This window comes from Oncorhynchus tshawytscha, linkage group LG13 (assembly GCF_018296145.1).
Source record: "Oncorhynchus tshawytscha isolate Ot180627B linkage group LG13, Otsh_v2.0, whole genome shotgun sequence".
In the NCBI taxonomy this organism is placed as follows: Eukaryota; Metazoa; Chordata; class Actinopteri; order Salmoniformes; family Salmonidae; genus Oncorhynchus; species Oncorhynchus tshawytscha.
This window is the reverse complement of record NC_056441.1, coordinates 76,205,410-76,229,541: the sequence shown is the minus strand read 5'-3', so window position 1 is coordinate 76,229,541 and position 24,132 is coordinate 76,205,410. Positions and strand designations below refer to the sequence as shown.

Sequence of the window (24,132 nt, the reverse complement as noted above, 5' to 3'; positions counted from 1 at the left end):
CTGGCCATAATGATTGTCATAATGATATAGATATATCGATATAGAAAAGAAAATAAACTGTGTGATAAATACTTTTACAGAGGAAACTGTGAAGATAACAAATGTGTCTTTAAATACCCTGTCTTATACAAAAATGTCATGGGCGTAATGGGGTAAAAAAAAAAAGCAATAATACTTTTGGGGCTTAAACTTTGAAATGCATAATGCTACAGCAGCAGAGAGGAGGCAGGCAGCCTGAGGTGTATACTTAAGGACATGATACATAATAAGTTAGAACATATATGCTTCATGAATGGCACTCTTCGAATTGTGAATAACACAGTCAGTTAGCATCAGTCAACACCTTTGTGTGTGTCTCTCCCTCTTAATACGCACCATTCTGACTGTTCTTTGAGGCTTCGGTAACAGCACAACTGTGCAGTCAGTGAGATACAGGAGAGAAATGGAACTCCATGACTGAAAAGAGAGAGAGAGAAGAAAAAAGAAACAAGTCCAACAACACCATAGGGGAGGAGTGGGGGAGAGGAGTGGAGGAGAGAAGAACCTTGGAGTCAGCGTCACAAAGCCTCTGCCTTGACGTGATCATTGTTGTTGAGTCCCAGTCTGGGCGAGGGCTTGCTCCTCATACCCTCTGTACCCCCCTGTGACGCCTCCTGGAAGAACAGACCAGGCATCCACATGGACATGATAATCCGTTTGTATTCCTTACGGAAGTTCTGGTTGAGCAGGCCGTAGATGATGGCGTTAAGGCAACTGTTGAAGTACGCCATGAAGTAGCTGACCACGAACAGCCACTCGGGGATCCGTGGCGCCACCGTCTCTGGGTCGATGGCCACGGCCAGACCGATGAAGTTGAGTGGCGCCCAGCAGATGGCAAAGAGCACAAACACCACGAACATGGTGATGAAGTTGCGCATGTCGCTGGGTTTGAGTCGGGGCTTCACCTCTGACTTCACCTTCCTCCTCACCTGGATGACCAGGATCCAGATCCTCAGGTAGCAGAAGGTAACCACAGCTATGGGCACAAAGAAATGAATCACCACCACGGTGATGGTGTACGATGTACTGACGGCCTGGGCAAAGGTACATGAATACACCCTGGGGTCGTACTGGAGCGACCCTACGAAGAAGTTTGGTATGATGGCCAGGATGGTGAGAAGCCAGATGAGCCCCACCAGTAAGAGGGTATTGCGGTAGCTGTACAGCCTGTCGTAGGCAAAGCTGTGGCAGATGTAACAGTAGCGGTTGATGGCGATGCCGGTGATGTTGAAGATGGAGCCAATGACGCTCAGGCCCATCAGGAAACCACTGACCTAGAAAGAGAGAGCGAAAACAGAAGCCCTGTTTATACTTGGTTCTAACATTCAGCCTTTGTCGTGATCTTGTCCACATTCTGAATTTGCCCACATTTTCAGAAATATGTCTCCGCATTGTGACCATATTTCCTCGTCCCTCCCTGTATGTAAATTATTTGACAGCTATTCTTTCAAAATAATATTTATTTATTTTAAGCCACATGGATGCCATAAGTCAATGGTGCCACCTGTAAATGATTTCAGGATTATTATGATTTAAATGGTTTCATTGTCCAGCTACGTCTATATTTGTAAGATATCCAGACACAATGAGTGCCTGACTACCTCCCGAGGTGGTCAGGAAGATCTAATCATAGTCAAATGACAATCTGTATTTTAATCATAAAAATATACATATAAAAATGTGGGCACAATCAGAATGTGGTCAAGATCAAGACAAATAACATGTTAGAACCAGGTATAAACAGGGCTAGAAAGGCAGAGAGACAGACAGACAGACAGGCAGGCACACAGACAGGCAGGCACACAGACAGACAGGTCTTAGTCACTTTGCACTGTGTCTCTCCCAGCGACCAGCCGTCATGGAAGATGGCGTAGAGCACCAATGGGTAGGGGTAGAAGGCCACCACGAGGTCAGCAAAGGCCAGGCTCACCACAAACACGTTCCCTACAGAGGAGAGAGACCACAACACATTAGCTTCTTGGTCCTTTATCAAGGGAAAGGGTTCGGGTTACAGGTAAGGGTTAGGATTGTGGCTAAGGTTAGGTTTAGGTTTGAGGCTAGGGATAGGTTTGGGGTTAGGGTTGAACCGGGGTGTGCACATGAAGCTAGGGTTAGTGTGAAGGTAAAGGTTAGGGTTAGTGCTTAAAATTGCATTTGAGTTAAAAAGTGCTTGGCCGTGTCTCAATACCTGTATTTGTGTTCTAAATAGTAGACATTTTGGGTATTTGAAAAAATGTAGTTTTATAGCATGTGAAATTTAGAAATGCTGTATGCTTTAAATGACAGGATGTCATATTAATTTAGGCTTTTGATCTATTAGAATTCGCTGCACACAATTAAGGAAGAGAATCGTCTTTCGAGACCCACGTGTGTCTGACAACAGCTGAGGCGATGCGCTGTACCAAAATGAACGCATGGCTGGAATCAACGCAATAGTGCATTAGATGACCCATTCTCAGTAGGATGAACCTAGTATGATGATATTTTTTGCTTACTGCATTAGTTTTTACTAAACAGTACATTATAAAGAGTATGTAGTACACTGTGGGTTAGTTGCACCTTAATTGGGGAGGACGGGCTTGTGGCAATGGCTGGAGAGGAATAAGTGGAATGGTAGCAAATACATCAAACATGTGGTGTCCATTTGTTTGATACCATTCCATTAGCGCCGTTCCAGCCATTATTATGAGCCGTCCTCCCCTCAGCAGCCTCCATACATATACAGTACATGGCATACTCTGCCACTTCACGATCAGGCTGGAAGTCAAGGGCCGTGACCAAAATCTGATTTACCTACTACTTATTTCATCTGCATACTTAAAATGCATACTGTGTACTATTTATACTTCATTGCATATCAATCACACAGACACAACCATCCAACTAGAAACACACATCTGCTATCATCCTACCTTGCATATCAATCACACAGACAACCATCCAACTAGAAACACACACCTGCTATCATCCTACCTTGCATAGCAATCACACAGACAACCATCCAACTAGAAACACACACCTGCTATCATCCTACCTTGCATATCAATCACACAGACAACCATCCAACTAGAAACACACACCTGCTATCATCCTACCTTGCATATCAATCACACACAACCATCCAACTAGAAACACACACCTGCTATCATCCTACCTTGCATATCAATCACACACAACTATCCACCGAAAAACAAACACCTGCTATCATTCAAATACATTTGCTCATTGAATCACATCTCATTACCTATTCCCTGGGTCTAATTTCCTGTGTTATACTGCACTATTCCCACCACACGGGTCAACCAAGATTAAAGGAGATTTCTGCTCGGTAATGACTTGGAAGTCGAGATTGACTTGAGGACAAGTATGGAATATTAAGGGACTTAGAGACGGTGTAGAGAGAATAGAAAGAGGATATATCTTTAGTAGAAGAATATATGAACTAGAGTGATATGAGCACGATTTCTCGGACAGATCTGTTGTGTTGTTAGCATGCAGGATGCTAAGTTAAGCAATGCGGTCTCAGAGCTGACTCACTTGATCACTCGTCACCAAGCTAATTGAATGAGAAAAGGTACACGGCTCCTAATTGCCTTGTGAAAACAATCATTGTGTCAAGTCACTCCCACTTTGCCAAGACAAAATAAAGTATGTGTACTGTGCAGTGGACACGGGGGAGTAGATTGTTAGGGTTAGCATATTAGCATGCACTATGTACTTTTCATTATCCTAGATTCGCTCCTCATTTTGAATGGCAGTTAATTTCCACCTTAGCCTGCGTACTAATATTCATAATCGTCAGTCTAAATTGTTCCGATGCAAGGCCTTACCTCAGACCAGACATTGTCCCTCTACAATGTACTGTATTATACTGAACGTTACTCTACTCAACAGTACTCCATTGAACTCTACTCTACTGTACTGTACTGTTCTGAACTCTACTGTACTGAACTCAACTCAACTCTACTGTGCCGTGCTGTGCTGTACTCTACTGTACACTACTGAGCTCTACTGTGCTATACTTTGATGTCCAAACTTGTGAAACATAGACGTTTATGATTGGTTCAGATTTGGTCTTGTTTGGGGGCTGAGCTCATAAAAATAATAGCCAGTGTGAAGAATAATACCCAAAATATGCAGAGGAGGTTATTGGATATTCCTACCTTTGTGTACCTATTCGGGATACATCACTATGAAGAGAATGACATTCATATCCATAATTATGCACTTCTGTATAGTACAGATTAGGGACCAATGATGAAATTCTGTTACCGCAATTCCGTTACCAGGTATAATTCCCCTTCACTTACTGTAGTTCAATAACCAAAATATGTTTTTTCAAAGTCAAGAATTCATGTCATAGCTGACACCTCATTCTTCTACAGACATCTTTGATACAGAGTTTTTAGACATGGTCACATAAAAAACTGAGGGAGATTTTACCTAAATTCTGTTACCAAACTTTGCATCTGCACAGTTTTTACAGTAAATTTGTTTTTGTAACATTTTCAGTGTAAATTGTAAAAAAATATTCATTGTGCATGGATTTGTATGGTTTGTTAAAATTTTAAATCAATCGTTTTTTGTTTGGCATACATTTTAGATGCAAAAAATCTGAGTCTCAGTGCAATTTCGTTACCGTGGAATGACCCATTACTGTCTCCTCCAGTTAATCTTCCAGGTATTAAAATGAATGATATTGCTGCTCCGGTCCAATGGCTACGGAAGGAAGGGAAAGAGGCCTATGCTTCATGAAAAAATTATTTCCAAAAATTGCCTGCCACTTCAAAGACATTTCTCTCCTTCAGACTTTTCCACTGTGCTTCCATCTTTACTCTGTTCACTATTCCCCTCTGCTTGTCCTTTTCCCCATCTCGATATCACTCTCTGTCATTTCTACTTCCTCATATCTATGGCTATACTTTCTACACCTATTAGAACAACAGTTGTGAAGTTATAATAGGTGTTAAACAACATACCTTGACAAAGCTGACCCCCCCCGAAAAATGTCACCACATAGACAGAGCTATGGATGTATGGACAAATTGGCACATGGTGGGCGAAACACATGTGGATAATACCATGAGCTCACATTGGGTACAAATAGGGCCAAGGTGAAGCCGATTAGCCCAATGTGGTCAGCCTACATGAGGACATTATTTTAGCCCTGGGCCCACATCATGCCGTTCATGGCCGTAACTAAATATGAGGACAACGAGGTCCGGACCTTGGTTATTTTATATATATATATATACAGTTGAAGTCGGAAGTTTACATACACCTTAGCCAAATGCATACACCTTAGCCAAACTGTTTTTCAGTTTTCCTGACATTTAATCTTAGTAAAAATTCCCTGTCTTGGGACAGTTAGGATCACCACTTTACTTGAAGAATGTGAAATGTCAAAATAAAAGTAGAGAGAATTACTTATTTCAGCTTTTATTTCTTTCATCACATTCCCAGTGGGTCAGAAGTTTACATACACTCAAGTAGTATTTGGTAGCATTGCCTTGAAATTGTTTAACTTGGGTCAAACGTTTTGGGTAGTCTTCCACAACCTTCCCACAATAAATTGGGTGAATTTTGGCTCATTCCTCCTGACAGAGCTGGTGTAACTGAGCCAGGTTTGTAGGCCTCCTCGCCACAGATTTTCCATAGGGTTGAGGTCAGGGCTTTGTGATGGCCACTCTAATACTTTGACTTTGTTGTCCTTAAGCCATTTTGCCACAACTTTGGAAGTATTCTTGGGGTCATTGTCCATTTCGAAGACCCATTTGAGACCAAGTTTTAACTTCCTGAATGATGTCTTGAGATGTTGCTTCAATACATCCACATAATTATCCACCCTCATGATGCCATCTATTTTGTGAAGTGCACCAGTCCCTCCTGCAGCAAAGCACCCCCACAACATGATGCTGCCACCCTCGTGCTTCGCGGTTGGAATGGTGTTCTTCGGCTTGCAAGCCTCCCCCTTTTTCCTCCAAACATTGCGATGGTCATTATGGCCAAACAGTTCTATTTTTGTTTCCTCAGACCAGAGGACATTTCAACAAAAAGTATGATCTTTGTCCCCATGTGCAAACCGTAGTCTGGCTTTTTTATGACGGTTTTGGGGCAGTGACTTCTTCCTTGCTGAGCGGCCTTTCAGGTTATGTCGATATAGGACTCGTTTTACTGTGGATATATATACTTTTGTACCTGGTTCCTCCAGCATATTCACAAGGTCCTTTGCTGTTTTTCTGGGACTGATTTGCACTTTTTACACCAAAGTACCTTCATCTCTAGGAGACAGAGCGCGTCTCCTTCCTGAGCGGTATGACGGCTGCGTGGTCCCATGCTATTTATACTTGTGTACTATTGTTTGTACAGATGAACCGGATACCTTTAGGTGTTTCATCCCAAGGATGAACCAGACTTGTGGAGGTCTACAATTTTTCTTCTGAGGTCTTGGCTGATTTCTTTTGATTTTCCCATGATGTCAAGCAAAGTGGCAGTGAGTTGGAAGGTAGGCCTTAAAATGCACAGGTACACCACCAATTGACTCAAATTAGCCTATCAGATACTTCTAAAGCCATGACATAATTTTCTGGAATTTTCCAGGCTGTTTGAAGGCATAGTCAACTTAGTGTATGTAAACTGCTGACGCCACTGGAATTGTGATATAGTGAATTATAAATGAAATAATCTGTCTGTAAGCAATTGTTGGAAAAATTACTTGTGTCATGCGACTTGCCAAAACTATAGTTTGTTAACAATACATTTGTGGAGTGGTTGAAAAACTAGTTTTAATGACTCCAACCTAAGTGTATGTAAACTTCCGACTTCAACTGTACGTACACAATTAAGAGAATAAATTATAGTCAACATCTAAATATTGCTCCCAGCATTGATCAAAGCTCAGAATGCTTATATTCATGATCTGACTGAGTTCTAATCACATCTGAAACAGATAGGCTACTAAGTTCTCATAATAACTTTGCTTTGCATAGAGTAGGTTACTGAGAGAGACAGTGATGTGGCGCTCAGTGGTGAGGCAGGCTGCAATCCATGCAGGAGAAGCAGAGCGAGAGAGCGAGAGAGCAAGCAGAAAGAGAGGTTAGTACAGTGGTTCCCAAACTTGGGGTCAGACCCCCATGCGGGGTTCCTGAGAAAATCTGTACTAATCTTATCAAACATGTTAGGAACATAACTTTAAAAAAATAAGATATGTTTCAATTTGAACATCTCATACAGTAGCTCTCTTTACATAAATACGGTATCTATTTGTAGCCCCCCACCATGCCACCACTCCCAGATGGATCTCACTAAAACGCAAATGCTGGTGACAGCCCCCTGATGCCAATGTGGGCATGTTTACTGGGTAGTTACAGTACTTGGCACCAATACAGTCTACTGGAGATAGGGAGATATAAAAACCCACCAACAGACTCTTTGGAGAGTAAAGCTTCAGACCTGGGGCGGGAGCGAGGGAATATAAGAGATTATCCAGTTGAATACTGAGAGAGAGAGAGAGAGACAGAGAGAGAAGAGAGAGATACAGAGAGAGAGACAGACAGAGAGAGAGAAGAGAGAGAGAGAGAGACAGACAGACAGACAGACAGACTGAGAGACAGAGAGAGAGAGAAGAGAGAGGGAGAGAGAAGAGACAGAGAGAGAAGAGAGAGAGAGAGAGAGAGAGACAGAGAGAGAAGAGAGAGAGAGAGAGAGAGAGACAGACAGAGTGAGAGAGAGAGAAGAGAGAGGGAGAGAGAAGAGAGACACAGAGAGAGAAGAGAGAGAGAGACAGAGAGAGAGAGAGAGAGAGAGAGAGAGAGAGAGAGAGAGAGAGAGAGAAGAGGGCTGCTGTAGGCCTTTTTTAATTTCCCTCTCCACGCTAGCACAAACGGGGCCAAGGCTATGCGCGATCTGAGAACTTTTCCTCTGGGAGAAAGACAGAGACACACACGCACAAACACACGCACAAACACAAGCGTGTCTTTGGAGTGTTCCATCAAACAGCAATTACACAATCCAGTTGCTAGGCACACACAAACACATTCGTTGTCTCAGTTGGCATAACCCACTTAGAATGCAATGTTAATTTTAAATGTGCATTAACCGATGAGGAAAACTGATGAGGAAAACTGTGCTTTGTTATTGATTTAACATAATCTAATATACCCTTCTCTGCCAATGCAATTTCCTCCTACCACCCCTTTTGGCATTCCCCAACCACATTGGCACTGTGGTCCCTCTGGCACTTTTCTACCTCTCACACTCTTTGCTTTATAAGTCGCTCTATATACACTACCGGTCAAACGTTTTAGAACACCTACCTACAAATGGATACAATCAGAGAAAGAGACAGACAGTGAGAGAGAGAAAGAGAGAGAGATATATATTTGACATTCTTCAAAGTAGCCACCTTTTGCCTTGATGACAGCTTTGCACACTCTTGGCCTTCTCTCAACCGGCTTCATGAGGTAGTCACCTGGAGTGCGTTTCAATTAACAGGTGTGCCTTGTGAAAAGTTGTGTGGAATTTCTTTCCTTCTTAATGCGTTTGAGCCAATCAGTTGTGTTGAGACAAGGTAGGGTTGGTATACAGAAGATATTTGGTAAAAGACCAAGTCCATATTATGGCAAGAACAGCTCAAATAAGAAAAGAGAAACAACAGTCCAACATTACCTTAAGACATGAGGGTCAGTCAATCCTGAAAATGTCAAGAACTTTGAAAGTTTCTTCAAGTGCAGTCACAAAAACCATCAAGCGCTATGATGAAACTGTCTCTCTCTCTTTCTCTCTCTCTCTCTCTCTCTCTTTCTCTGATTGCGTCCATTTGTTTAACAGTTTTTAGGTTACTACATGATTCCATATGTGTTATTTCATAGTTTGACGTCTTCACTATTTTTCTACAATGTAGAAAATAGTAAAAATAAAGAAAAACCCTTCAATGCGTAGGTTTGTCCAAACTTTTGACAAGATACGCATCCCAACTGCTCTGCTAGATCCTCCAAAGCAGTCTCCAGTATCTATGGCACGTACTGTAACTCATCTATACATGTTTAAGGGGAGTGGCAATCGATATCCTTTTATCGATGTACAGGAGCTGATTCTGTCATTCATCAGACCTTGTTTTGTGGTTAGGCAAGGCCAGACCAAACTAATCTAGCACCCTACTTGCCCCCGCTACAGTTTCCAATTCTCCTAGGATTTTCACTTGGAAAAGATGGCCATAGAAGAGCCTGTTCACACACTAACCTCCCTCATCCATCACTCTTACGGTCAGACAAGGCCAAGGTCAGTCCTAACTGCCTGCCAAGCAATTCACCACTTTTCTTTCTCAGTGTCCCCTAGGCTGGCCTAGTGGTATTTAATGGAGAAAAGGTGGCCATAGTGGTGTCCATTCCTATACTATTTTCCTTATCCATCTCTCCTTCATTTGATGTTGGGCAATGCCCATGCAAGACAGGGCAGGACAGTCCCAACAGCCACCCTGCAGCAGCCTCCATCCCACTCCCCTCCACTGGCAGGCAGGGTCCTTGGCTGGCCAAAACTGTGCCTGATCATCTCTACCCAGCAGGAGCTCTGAGTGTCAACCAGAGTCCATCCTGTGCCTGCCGTGAGGTCAATGCCACTCTTGTCAGCCCTATAGTCACATGGAGAATTGTCATCTTTATCAGAAAATTGCCATCAATATCCGAAACTTTGAATATCCCACGGAGCACAATTAAATACATTATTAAAAAATGGAAAGAACATGGCACCACAACTGTTAGGAATTTTATGAATAATGACGAAACAATATCTACATTTTAAATAAAACTATAACTAATGAAACTTATACTCTGTTTTATTATATCTGATTAATAATATTAATTCATAAGGAAGGGATTGTGGAGCATGAAACAGGGGGTAATTAAATAAAATAAATACCATTCCAGCCAGGTTGGGGAGGACTGGAATTGTGGGTTTTAAGTTAGCAGAAAGGATCGTTAACCTATGGTTGAACCGACTCAACTTAGCTCTGGGATGTTTAGATAAGGCAGCGAGTGTTTTCCTGGGTTTTCCATTATCTGGAACTGTCTTCTAAATAGTGATGGATGAAGGTGCAGATTCCAGAAGCTAATCTAGATAGGTTTGTGTCTGGAGTGAGCGAGCTAGTGGGTTGGAATAAACTATTGAACCTGTTGTGTCCTTGTCGATAGGAGGAATTAGAATAAATAACCTATGACATCATATTTTGTATATAAACTGTTGTTCGTGGTTTCATTGGAGAGCGCTCTGAGAATAAATACTATTATCTAATATTGATTAGACTGGTCTCTGTCTATTTTATGCAAATAAGAATCTTACAAATTCTCATAGAATAGACTAAGTGAATTCAATTAATGAAAACATATTGGAATTATGGAATTACATTAACAACAAACCTGCAAAAAGAGGGCCGTCCACCAAAACTCACAGACTAGGCAAGGAGGTCATTGATCAGAGAGGCAATAAAGAGACCAAAGATAACCCTGAAGGAACTGCAAAGCTCCACCGAGGAGATTGGAGTATCTGTCCATAGGACCACTTTAAGCCGTACACTCCACAGAGCTTGTCTTTACAGAAGAGTGTCCAGAAAAAAGCCATTGCATAAAGAAAGAAATAAGCAAACACGTTTGGTGTTGGCCAAAAGGCACGTGAGAACTCCCCAAACATATGCAAGAAGGTACTCTGGTCATATTAGACCAAAATTGAGCTTTTTGGCCATCAAGGAAAACGCTATGTCTGGCGCAAACCCAACACCTCCATCACCCCGAGAACACCATCCCCACAGTGATGCATGGTGGTGGCAGCCCAGACCTCAATCCAATTGAGAATCTGTGGTATGCTGTACACCAGCGGAACCCATCCAACTTGAAGGAGCTGGAGCAGTTTTGCCTTGAAGAATGGGCAAAAATCCCAGTGGCCACTATACATCCTTGTGCATGGGTGTGTTTCTCTGTCAGGAATGCCATGCCACGGTTGCCCTTAGTTTGAAGATGTAATCCGAAGACAGGTGTTTCCTGTAGCTATCATACTCAAAATGTGCTCCTCCAGAAAGTGGAGCAACACTTATGCAGCTCCACTACACAATATATATTTTTTTACATGCAGCGTTCGACAGGATTACCAACACAGACTGACAAGCTTCTATGGCAGACCAATCTGAACTCCTCCCTCGGCATGTCCAGCCCACTCATTATCTCAGCCAATCATGGCTAGTGGGAAGGTTGCTCGCTTTTTCTGTGGCTTAACCAACAAGGCTCGTAATTTAACAATTTTATTTGTATTTACAGATGGCATACAAGTTTGTTATTTAAGGCGCATGAAAGTTCACATGTTCAAGATGGCATTTCTGCCAAAAAAACACATTTTGAAGTGGTGACCTGCGATACACGCCTAGTTTCCTGAATCGGACCACATTTTACATCAAACAATTTTACTTTATTCCTAGTTTAATCACTCTCTCTCTCACACACACGCACACACACATGCACACACACACACACACTGCTAGATGATGACCTCATGGTTAATCTTTTCCCTTGCAGCCCAGTGGTGTGATAAGTTTGATTCAGTGTCACCTTACGCATCTTCTCTAATGGCATCATCAGGCAACTGAACTTTAACCCTTCACCTCCAACCTAAAGTTTTACCATCCACCGGACTCTGCCTGGAGAAACCCCCAGGGTGTGTCTGGAACCCTATTGACTACATTCTTAGAAAATTGGCACTATCTAGAACCTAGAAAGGTTCTGTGGCTGTCACCATAGGAGAACTGTTTGAAGAACCCTTATTGGTTCCAGGTAGATCCATTTTGGGTTCCATTTTGAAACCTTTCCACAGAGGGTACTACATGGAACCCAAAATGTTCTAACTGAAACCAAAAAGGGTTCTACCTGGAACCAGAAATTGTTTTCCTATGGGGACAGTTGAAGAACCCTTTTGGAACCCTTTTTTCTAAGAATGCATATAGTGCCCTACTTTTGATCAGAGCCTGATGGGTTCACTATATAGGGAATAGGGTGTGTCGTGACGTTGTTATCGTTAATGTGATGACATGCTATTTATCGAAAAAGAAACAATGTTTATTATTACTTGATTAATTTAATCATGTAACAATTAACTCAGTAACCTGGGGCACCACAGAAAAAAGAAAAAAAACATCAATCCCTCTATACCTCCCCGATTGCAGGAGTGAGCAATATCTCTGTAGAACTAACTATCCACTGTAACCGGATTCTTACAGGACAGTTATGACAGGTGCCATTTCTGATTTACATACACTTCAGAGTGTTTCTTCATTATAACTACCAGAATGTGGTGTATCACTCGTATACTAACTATGTTGATAACTACACACAGACATAGCCACACAATGGATGCAACCAGAGAGAGAGAGAGAGAGAGAGAGAGAGAGAGAGAGAGAGAGAGAGAGAGAGAGAGGGAGAGGGAGAGAGAGAACAGACCCACAAAGAATTAAAAAACAAATCCAATTTTGATAAACTCCCATATCTATATTGGGTAAAATACCACATTGTGCCATCACAGCAGCAAGATTTCTGACCTGTTGCCATAAGAAAAGGGCAACCAGTGAATAACAAACACCATTGGAAATACAACCCATATTTATTTATTTTCCCTTTTGTAGTTTATCCATTTACACATCGTTACAGCACTGTATATAGACATAATATGACATATAATGTTTACTGTTCATTTTTATTGTTTATTTCACTTTTGTTTACTATCTATTTCACTTGATTTGGCAATGTAAACATATGTTTCCCATGCCAATAAAGCCCTTTGAATTGAAAGAGATAGAGAGAGAGAGACAGACAGACAGACAGACAGACAGACAGACAGACAGACAGACAGACAGACAGACAGACAGACAGACAGACAGACAGACAGACAGCGAGATAAACTGACAGTCTGAACTACAGTGTCAGACCTTAACCTAAACATTAACCCCTACACTCATGTAAAATAAAAAGCATGTCTATTTTATTTAGCACATTTAGAACACAGTTTTGTAATTGCTTACATCAATAAGTAAGTCCATAGAGCAGTGCAGAGCCTCAAGGTCTTACCAGGCTTAGCACTACATGCCTGTGTATAATTCCCCAAGATGGACCTAGCTATGGAAAGAAACAACCACTACAGAGACAAGAACTGACCTACCGAAGGCAATCTCAGTTGAGCTTTTTGTGCTAATCCCAAATTGTTAAGATTTTCAGGAAATATCTTGTACTTTTTCTATTTTCTCTATTGTTATGTAAAAATGTTTGTTGAGTCATTCATAGCTTCCTATATTTATATTCAAATTCCATATCACATTCTGCTCTTGTTCCCAGTAAATATGAATAAGGAACTGTGAAGAAAACCTATGTTCTGAACGATGAATGATTTAATCGTGTGCTGAATGCATTTATCCCTTCTTTCCTCATTAGACAAACAGCTGTTCCCAGTTTTATCTCGTAGCTTCCTGTGAGTTAGCGATACAGATTTACTAGAGCCCTAACTGTGACCCCGTTATACAACCCTGACCCCGGGCCAGCTCTTACTCATCACGATCATCACAGCTTAGCTGGAGAAAGCCGGAGGGTAGAGGAGAGAGTGTGTAGTGGGTGGCAGGATGGGCTGTGTTGGGGTCAGTCTGGAGAGAGCAGAGAGTGGGTAGCACAGCACTGGTGGCCGGATGGGGTGTGTTGAGGTCAGCGCTAACAACAGCTAGGTTAATCGGGGTAAATAAAGGATTTAGAAAGAGAGGCTGAGGGTGAGTGAACCTCGTCGTTCTGCAGGGTGCCTCAGCTACAATAGCTACACCTGGTTGGTTTATAATTACAGGTTGGAGGGGAGGAGACAACACCACTTGTCCAGATACTAACACTGAGGGGGAACAAAAGCCACGGCTGGTTCTGTAGAATAAAACTAAGGCTGGTTTGGCAGACATACACTGAGGCAGACGATGTCAGGGCAAGTTAAGAAATACAAGAACAGCAAGGGAGAAATAAAGTTAGTCTAGAAAAAGAAAGAGCCTCCATCAGGTATCACTTTGCATTGAGGGGTATAAGTGACGTTAGAGGTGTCTCATTCCTGTACCAGCTCTGCTCTCTCTTTCTAAACGGTGCAGAGACAATCGACAAGCCAATGTGCTGCTAAACAACAGAAACCATAAGTAGGTAAAGAGATAACAAGATGAACAGAACAAATGGAACAAACCATTCTGCCGTAACTAAGAAAATAACCAGTGGTGGAAAAAGTACTAAATTGTCATACTTGAGTAAAAGTAAAGATACCTTAATAGAAAATGACTCAAGTAAAAGTTACCCCAAAAATGTAAAAAAACATAATAAAAACATAACATAATAGGGCCTGAGGATAATGAGAGGGAAAGAAAAAACAGAATGAGGGTTGGAGAAAAAAAGAGAGAGGAGAGGAAAGGTTTTTGCATCCTAAATATGCCATTAGTGCTCGTTTGGCCATTTGAAAAAGGTCCTCCATTCATACATTTCCAATTAGCTAATGAGCCAATTACACCCTTGGAGCTCTTTAATTGGTGTATAATTGATGGATGGGGTTGTTGTGGACATGCTAATGTGCTCCTCCACACAAACAGACAGGGGGAACAGAGCATTGTTAGGGATAGAACAAGTGTTGGGCTACATCTGGCCTCTTATTCCCTATATAGTGGCCTACTTATGACCCAAGCCCTATGGACCCTTGTAGAAGTAGTGCACTATATAGGGAATAGCGTGGGTAAAAGCCAGTGGAGGCTGCTGAGGGGAGGATGGCTCATAATAATGTCCGGAATGGAGTAAATGTGTCTGATGTATTTGATACCATTCCACCTATTCCGCGCCAGCCATTGCGACGAGCCCATCCTCCCAAATGAAGGTACAACCAACCTCCTGTGGTAAAAGCTACACCGCATAACATCCTAGTATGAACACATCAGAAGGTGATTCCACATAGCCCTGGAATCTTGATGAGCTATAATCTAATCTCTGGTGCTGTTAATGCTATTTATTCCGTCTCTCTAATCTCCTGCATAACCCATGTATTGAGGAAGCACTAAATAAGACACAACCATTAAGGGCGTATTAAGACATCTACTTTTAAAAACTAGCCACGTCTGACTGCAATTACATCAGGGTTATGAACGTCAGGGTGATGAACGTCAGGGTGATGAACGTCAGGGTGATGAGGATGCTGACTACGATGCAAAATGTAGTACTCGTTGCCACACACACCCACATTTGTTTTACATCACAGTGCCGGTGGACGATCTGAAACCTGAAACACTACATCAATTGAATTGGAGAGTAAGAGAAAGCGAGAGCTTTTGTACTTTAACCATTTGCACATCGTTACAACACTGTATGTATACATAACATGACATTTGTAATGTTTTTATTCTTTTGAAACTTCTGTGAGAGTAATGTTTACTGTTCATTTTTATTGTTTATTTCACTTTTGTATATTATCTACTTCACTTGCTTTGGCAATGTTAACATATGTTTCCCATGCCAATGAAGTCCCATTGAATTGAATTGAATAGAGAGAGAGCGAGAGTGACCGAGAGAGAGAGCGAGAGCGAGGCAAAACCACCACGACAGTGAGGTAGGTTCCACTATGAAATGTCTAAACCAGGGATCATCAACTAGATTTTTTCTTGAGTAAGTGGGTGGAACATAATTACAAATAATTTGTAGATGGCAAATTGACAGTAAGAAAACCAAACAAATATAATATGTGACGAGAACATAATCCAACCTTGCTTACATTTGTATGTGATCATATATACTGTACAGTAGGCTACCTCTCTATTATGCGCGGGAATACTTTGGAACAGCATTCAAAATGTAAAATCACATGGAGCTGATTGCAGGAGTTTTTATAGCCTTTTACGTTCCAACAATAAACATTTTAAAAAGTTGATTTATTTGCTCAGAAAACCTGGGGGGAGAAATAAAATCCCCCGCGGACCGGCATTCGGGGAACCCTGGTCAAAACTGAGGATTCACTTTGGATCAAAGTGCAAAATGATCATGATCCCTGCTCAGTGCGCTGTGTCTGTAAAGTGATATTGTGTGCCTGACTTCTGATTGAAGACACCAGTCTGGGGGATAAATAATAACATTTCTCTCCAAGACAGAGCTGAGTATCAAGATATATATAGCTGCATATTACACATTGATGAATGGTGAGAGCCATGGGTCATTCATTCTCCACCCCAGTCCGCTGCTCTAGCTAGCGTCACAGCCTCACCCTTTCTCTACTCTCCATCACATGAGCCCTGTTTTGACTGTTGAGCACTCTAAAGTGAGTTCCTCACACTCCGACTATACAGACACACTTCAGAGAAGACATGGCAGTACAAACGTTGGGCAGAAACCTACTCTGCTCCTATTATACCTGCATTTATCAACCTGGCATCTCATTAGTTGTACCGGATGCGCTCTTTAACGTCCGACACCCATCCTGACATGTAACAAAGACATCTGACAGTTCCTCTTCCTCACACCGGCAACTGCACCGTCCATAAGTGCAGGGCTCTCCAGATGGTGGTGTGGTCAGCATAACGCATCACCGGGGGCAACCTACCTGCCCTCCAGGACACCTACAGATGTCACAGGAAGGCCAAAAAGGTCATCAAGGACAACAACCACCCAAGCCACTGCCTGTTCATCCCGCTACCATCCAGAAGGCGAGGTCAGTACATGTGCATCAAAGCTGGGACCGAGAGACTATCTCAAGGCCATCAGACTGTTAAACAGCCATCACTAACACAGTGAGGCTGCTGCCTACATACAGACTAGTCCCTTTAATAATGCCACTTTAATAATGTTACATGTCTTGCATTACTCTCATATGTATAAACTGTATTTTATACCATCTAATGCATCTTGCCTATGCCGCTCGGTCATTGCTCATCCATATATTTATATCTATATATTCATATTCCATTCCTTTACTTAGATTTGTGTGTATTAGGTAGTTGTTGTGGAATTGTTAGATTACTTGTTAGATATTGCTGCACTGTCGAAACTAAAAGCACAAGAATTTCGCTACACCCGCAATAACATCTGCTAATCATGTGTATGTGACCAATAAAATGTGATTTGATTTGAAACAGCTCTGCCAGTAATTCCATTCACCTGTCTATCTGTTTACCAGCTTCAGTCACGGCTGTACAGCGAGGATCCATTAACAGCCAGGGTTGGGGAGTAACATGTAAGGGATTACAAAAAATGGTAACTGTAATCCGTTACATTACCAGCAATAATATTGTAATCAGATTACATATACTTTTGAAAAACTAGTTGATTACTTTGAGGATTACTTTTAAATTCAGAAAGAATGTTTGCGAAAAAATCTTTGACACTTCTCAGTTTTCTCAATGACATTCAAATCAGCATTGAAAAAAGGCTCAAATTTAAATTTGTTCAACGTGACCGAATCAGAGACCGAGTCAGAGACCACTATGATGACACACCGAATGTGTTTGATGGATTGCGGGAAAAGAGCAGGAACAGACTTTTGTATGCTACAGTCCAAGCCATGTCTTCCAATGGTGTGACTGCTGTCAGCATCCAAAGATTATCCAATTTGAATAAACGCTTGTAGGTGAAGGTGACAGCAGTGGTGTAGACTACAGCGATATGGATATCACTTATTATTGATATCTACATAGCGCATTGATGTGAATCACACTGCTGCTCTCTCATTTAGCTATTTGTGCCTTACGGATTGTGGTTGTTGTGGATGGCTCCCAAGTGGCACAAGCGGTTTAAGGTACTCAGTGCTTGAGGTGTCACTACAGACACCCTGGTTCGATTCCAAGCTGTATTACAACTGGCCATGATTGGGAGTCCCATAGGGCGGCGCACATTTGCACCAGCATCGTACGGCTTTGGCGATGTACTGAAGGCCAGTTTTATTGCTTCTTTAATCAGGACTACAGTTTTCAACTGTGCTAACATAATTGCAAAAGGGTTTTCTAATGATCAATTAGCCTTTTAAAATGACAAACTTGGATTAGCTAACACAACGTGCCATTGGAACAAAGGAGTGATGGTTGCTAATAATGGGCCTCTGTACACCTACGTAAATATTCCATTAAAAATCAAACGTTTCCAGCTACAAAAGTCATTTACAACATTAACAATGTCTACACTGTATTTCCGATCAATTTGATGTTATTTTACTGGACAGAAAATGTGTTTTTCTCTCAAAAACAAGGACATTTGTAAATTACATCTGTAAGTCTTTGCTTGGTAAAGCTCTTGCTTATCTCAGCTCACTGATCACCATAGCAACACCCACCCATAGCATGGGCTCCAGCAGGTATATCTCACTGGTCATCCCCAAAGCCAACACCTCCTTTGGCCGCATTTCCTTCCAGTTCTCTGCTGCTCATGACTGGAACGAATTGCAAAAATCACTGAAGTTAGAGACTTATATCTCCCTCACTAACTTTAAGCGTCAGCTGTCAGAGCAGCTTACCGATTGCTGCAGCTGTACACAGCCCATCTGTAAATAGCCCATCCAACCAACTACCTACCTCATCCCCATATTTGTTTTTGTTCTTCTGCTCTTTTGCACACCAGTATTTCTACTTGCACATCCTCATCTGCACATATATCACTCCAGTGTTAATTGCTAAATTGTAATTACTTCGCCACTATGGCCTATTTATTGCCTTACCTCCTTACTTAATTTGCACACACTGTATACAGATTGTTCTATTGTGTTATTGACTGTACGTTTGTTTATCCCATGTGTAACTCTGTTGTTTTTGTCGCACTGCTTTGCTTTATCTTGGCCAGGTTGCAGTTGTAAATGAGAACTTGTTCTCAACTGACCTACATGGTTAAATAAAGGTGAAATAAATAAATACATTGAAAAAAAATTGAACGGTAGTATATATATCCATTGATTGTTGAAGAATATAACTTATAAATGCCTCATGAGCTTAATTCAACTGTCACACTCCACGAGAACACAAAATATAAGCTTGTTTTTGTAAACAAACACGGTATAGAATCATCACATGGTTAAAACAATAATGTTGATATCCTGGACGGTCAGTCCTTGCATCCATAGCTCTGTCTATTAATCTGAGAGTGGTTACATTTCTCCAGGCCCATCCCTCAGCTTTTTACCAAAACAGATGCAGAACTTTTTGTTAATGTTTCATCTGTGGATTTGCCCTTTAAACAGCTGCATATTATCAAAATATCAAAGTGTCACCAACAAAAAGATAAACAATAGTCCTATAGCAAATGCAGCATATGGCATTCATTTTCCCCATGTAAATATCACTTCTCAGTAGTGCTCAAAGCATGTCATTCCATGAGCACAGCATTTATGTTCGAGAGAGAGATTGAGGAGGAGGAGAATGAGAGGTTGCTGTACCCCTTGTTCTTCTCTCTTTTTCTCCTTTCCTTCCTCTCTCTCTCCCACTTTTTATGCCTCCCCCTCTCCCACCCTCCCCTCTCTCTCCATCTCGGTCACATCCCTCATCTCCTGTCCTGTCTCTCCCTGGCTGTCCAGATGAAGACTGATCATTTCTGCTTGAGTGGCACTTCCATATAGGGCTCCCTAATATATTCCCACTGTTCCCCTCATCCATCCCTCCCTCCTTCCTTCTCCTCCCTCCTCCTCTTTCCCTCCACCTCATTCTCATTTTCTCTCAGTTCTGCCCTCTGACTCTCTCCAGTTGTCAGTCGCTAGGGGCCAAGGCCCTGAGTAGAAGGCAGGTTTGTATATATTTGAGCAGTGACTGAGAACGGTGACACTAACTAAGACCATGAAGGAATTGTGTTTGAGCATTCACAGAGGAAGACTATGAGTTGGCAGAGAGTGAGCCAGTTTAGTTTGCAGGTTACTATTCAGGCTCTCTCTCAGTCACACCAAAAAGGTCCCATATGTAGAAATGTGCAGTGAACGTGTGCCGGTGTCTGTACAAATTGTTTTGAGGGTGTCATACAGAAAGATTTCAATTCAGTACACAACATGACCATGATGTCACAAATGACGTCAGCCAATTTTGCCCACTAGGTGTGTGGCTGTGGGCATGTTGAAGAGATAATATATTTGGTGATGTGGTGGCTGTGGGCATGTTGAAGAGATGATATATGTGGTGATGTGGTGGCTGTGGGCATGTTGAAGAGATAATATTTTTGGTGATGTAGTGGCTGTGGGCATGTTGAAGAGATAATATATTTGGTGATGTAGTGGCTGTGGGCATGTTGAAGAGATAATATATTTGGTGATGTAGTGGCTGTGGGCATGTTGAAGAGATAATATTTTTGGTGATGCAGTGGCTTTGGGCATGTTGAAGAGATGATATATGTGGTGATGTGGTGGCTGTGGGCATGTTGAAGAGATAATATATTTGGTGATTTGGTGGCACCACCTATAGTAGCTTCTGCCACGGCCAGACGGAGAGAGAAAGAGATGGGGGAGGGTGGGATAGAGAGAGAGAGATCGATCGATTTAGAGTTAGATAAACTTGGATTTTTCGGCAAGGACATATACAGGATACTAGCCTCCACAACATAACCTTCACTCCAAATCAAAACTCCAAACCGTCAACCTGATTTCGGACAAAATTACCCGGAAAAGATTCTTATTTCTCAAGATGTACAGCAAATGCTCTGGCAAACAAACAACATAACCCTGAAAACACCATCCAACCTGGAAATGAATGAATAATGTTTAGTCTGAAGCTATTTTTTAGCCAAGAAGACAAATACATTACAATGATATATTTCACTTTATAAGGACTGAATGCTAAGTTAAGGCTACTAGTTTGCTAGTACAGAACAGATACAACTTCAATTAGCATTGAAGTGAGAGGTGTCAAATCCCTTGAGCCCAACACTGGCAGGAGAGTCTCACAGCTGACCCCACTCAAATGCAGAGGCATTTGAAGCCCCCTCCTGCTGTTCACATGTAATTACAATACAGTAGTCTCTGGATGTAAAAATTATTAGGCACAAAACGAATACAAAAAGAAGCTGCTTATGGAAAATCAAGAGACACTTTTTGCTGACTATTATAAAAATGGGAACATAAGCAACTTAATCTTCCACACAGACCATCCCCTGGCATGGCACAGTGCTCTATTAACACACTACCCCTCTGTGTTAGCGATGGGTGGAACCTCAGTATACTAGACAAGGAAGACTCTGAGTCAGCCAATGTGAACCTGTACAAATCTGGAACAGTAATGGTACAGGGCAACATCAAACAGTTTCAGCTGGACTTTCACATTATCAAAGAGATAGCTCAGCAGGATAATCTCTCTCTTGAGAAAGATACCCCCACCCTGAGCGTGTCAGACCAGACCTCTTCATTATACAACCCCACAGACGAGCAACCCGAAGCGGAAAGTCAACCTCCCAGCACAGAGTACTACTCCCTCATTGAAATTATGGATGAATTCACCCAGCTGGAGGTAAGACAGGTGGAGCTGGAACAGCAAATGAACACACTCCAGTCAGCACAAAAAAATAGTCCAGCTCAACAAAACCCTCTCAACCAGACCTAGAGAGCTGGAGGTGGAGAGAGACATATCTGCACTTTGGACTGTGGTGAGACAACAACATCAGGAGAAAGAACAGGAGCAGGACAAGAACAGCGCACTAGAGAGGATCAGAGTGCTGGAGGAGGGGGTGAGGGGGATGGATTGTGACAGAGAACAACCCATTAGAGATCTGACCACTCCCGCAGAGAAGCCAGCAGAACGGCCCACTTCAGACCCAGACCAGTCTTGACACCACAGCAGAACAGTCCACCCCAGACCCTGACCATAGCCTCGACATCACAGCAGGACAGACACATGAAGAACCCCAAGCCCAGGGGATCCCACCCCCTCTGAGCACCCCCTGTAAGCCACCCTGATAGCCCTCCTGACAACCCCCCCCCTACACCAACTGAGGACATACACAAGCCACAGATTGTACACCTTATAGACTCAAATGGGAAATATATAAAATAAATTAAACTTTTTCCCAAACACACAGTGTCTAAACTTTGCTGTCCAAACACCCAGCGTGCCCTAGACCTTCTGAGGACCAACTAGGGTCACCCAGCCACATAATAATACACACAGGCACAAACAACCTGAGAGCACAGCAGGAAAGGGTGGCCACAGCACACATAGGAGTGATTGAAAAAGCTTATTCTACTTTCCCCAATACACAAGTGGTTATCTCCACCCTGCTAACATGAAAATACTTCCAACTTGCTACCATACAGTGTGTAAACGCAAGTACTTCCCGTGCCTGGTGTGAGGTGTTGGGGCTGCGGTTGAGGGCGATGTCCTTTCGGGTACAGGTGAAGGTGGGAACTGCTGCCTTGTATAGGTGGACCTGGTCATAAAGGCTGTTTAAGTCCAGGGTGGAGTGGTTGGCCAGGTAAACATTTGGTTTTGGGGCACCTGGCCCACCAATCCACCCTGGACTTGAACAGCCTTTATGACCAGGTCCACCTATACAAGGCAGCAATTCCCACCTTCGCCCAGACCCTAAAGGACATCGCCCTCAACCGCAGCCCCAACACCTCACAAAGGAGCAACAGATCAATAGACACCCCATCCAGACCAGCAAGACAATCTCCCAGAACCCCCTCCCCCAGACCTACACATAGAGGACCCACGCCGAGAGGACCTACATCCAGACCACAGCACCACCAGCCACATCAAAACCCCCCCAAGTCAACCATGCACACACCCCATTTAGGCTGCCTCAGATCAGACCTATGCCGCTCCTGCCCACCCAATGTCCCCCACTCCCGTAAAGAGGGACTCAACATGAAACTCACATATAAGCCCAGGCTGTGAGCAGGCAAACAGGCCCAACCCCCAGGCCCAACAGCATTCCTTCCCCCATATGCCCCCTTAGGCACAACTACGACAACATAACCAACAAAAACGGGTCACAACTCCTGCAGCTCTGTTGGACGCTGGGTATGTACATAGTCAATGGTAGGCTTCGAGGGGACTCCTATGGAAGGTACATCTATAGCTCATCTCTTGTAGCTAGTACTGAAGACTAATTTATCACTGACCTCAACCCAGAGTCTTTCAGAGCGTTCACAGTCAGCCCACTATCAGATCACAGCAAAATCACAGTCTACTTGAACAGAGCAATACTCAATCATGAGGCATCAAAGCCAAAGGAACTGAATAATATAAAAAAATGCTATAGATGGAAGGAAAGTAGTGTGGAAACCTACCAAAAAATAATTAGGCAACAACAAATCCAATCCCCTTTAGACAACTTCCTGGACAAAAATTTCCACTGTAATATTGGCACAGTAATAGTGAAGGAGTAAACTTGGCAGAAGAAAACCTAAACAGTATATTTGACCTCTCAGCTTCCCTATTAAGTCTAAAAATGTCAAACAGAAAACTTAAGAAAATGAACAACCATGACAAATGGTTTGATGAAGAATGCTAAAACCTAAGAAAGAAATTGAGAAACCTATCCAACCAAAAACATAGAGACCCAGAAAACCTGAGCCTACGCCTTCACTATGGTGAATCACTAAAACAATATAGAAATACACAACGGAAAAAGAAGGAACAGCACGTCAGAAATTAGCTTAATATAATTGAAGAATCCATAGACTCTAACCACTTCTGGGAAAATTGGAAAACACTAAATAAACAACAACACGAAGAGTTATCTATCAAAACGGAGATGCATAGGTAAACCAATCCAATCTTTTTGAACATATATATATATATAGATATATATGATACGCCCAGGCTATATATAGAACATATATATATATATGATCAAATACAAATCAAACAAGCTAAGCGTCAGTACAGAGACAAAGTAGAATCTCAATTCAACTTAAATCTTAAAATGAACTATTAAATACTACCAGAACCCACTGGTTTCTCCAGTTATATTGAATGAACTACAGGACAAAATACAAACTCTCCAGCGCAAAAAGGCCTGTGGTGTTGATGGTATCATCAATGTAATGATACAATATACAGACCACAAATTCCAAATGGCTATACTTAAACTCTTTAACATCATCCTCAGCTCTGGCATC

At 42.2% G+C, this 24,132-nt stretch overlaps 1 protein-coding gene across 1 annotated transcript in view; it reads right to left on the bottom strand.

Moving 5' to 3' along the window:
- Window positions 1-435: 435 nt before the first annotated feature.
- LOC112265703 (melatonin receptor type 1B-B-like) overlaps window positions 436-24,132 on the bottom strand; it is a 65,677-nt gene continuing 41,980 nt past the window's right edge. The window contains 2 exon segments of the mRNA XM_024443254.2: window positions 436-1,313; window positions 1,865-1,983. Of these exon segments, the coding sequence (XP_024299022.1) occupies window positions 558-1,313; window positions 1,865-1,983 (875 nt within the window). The 3' untranslated portion in view covers window positions 436-557.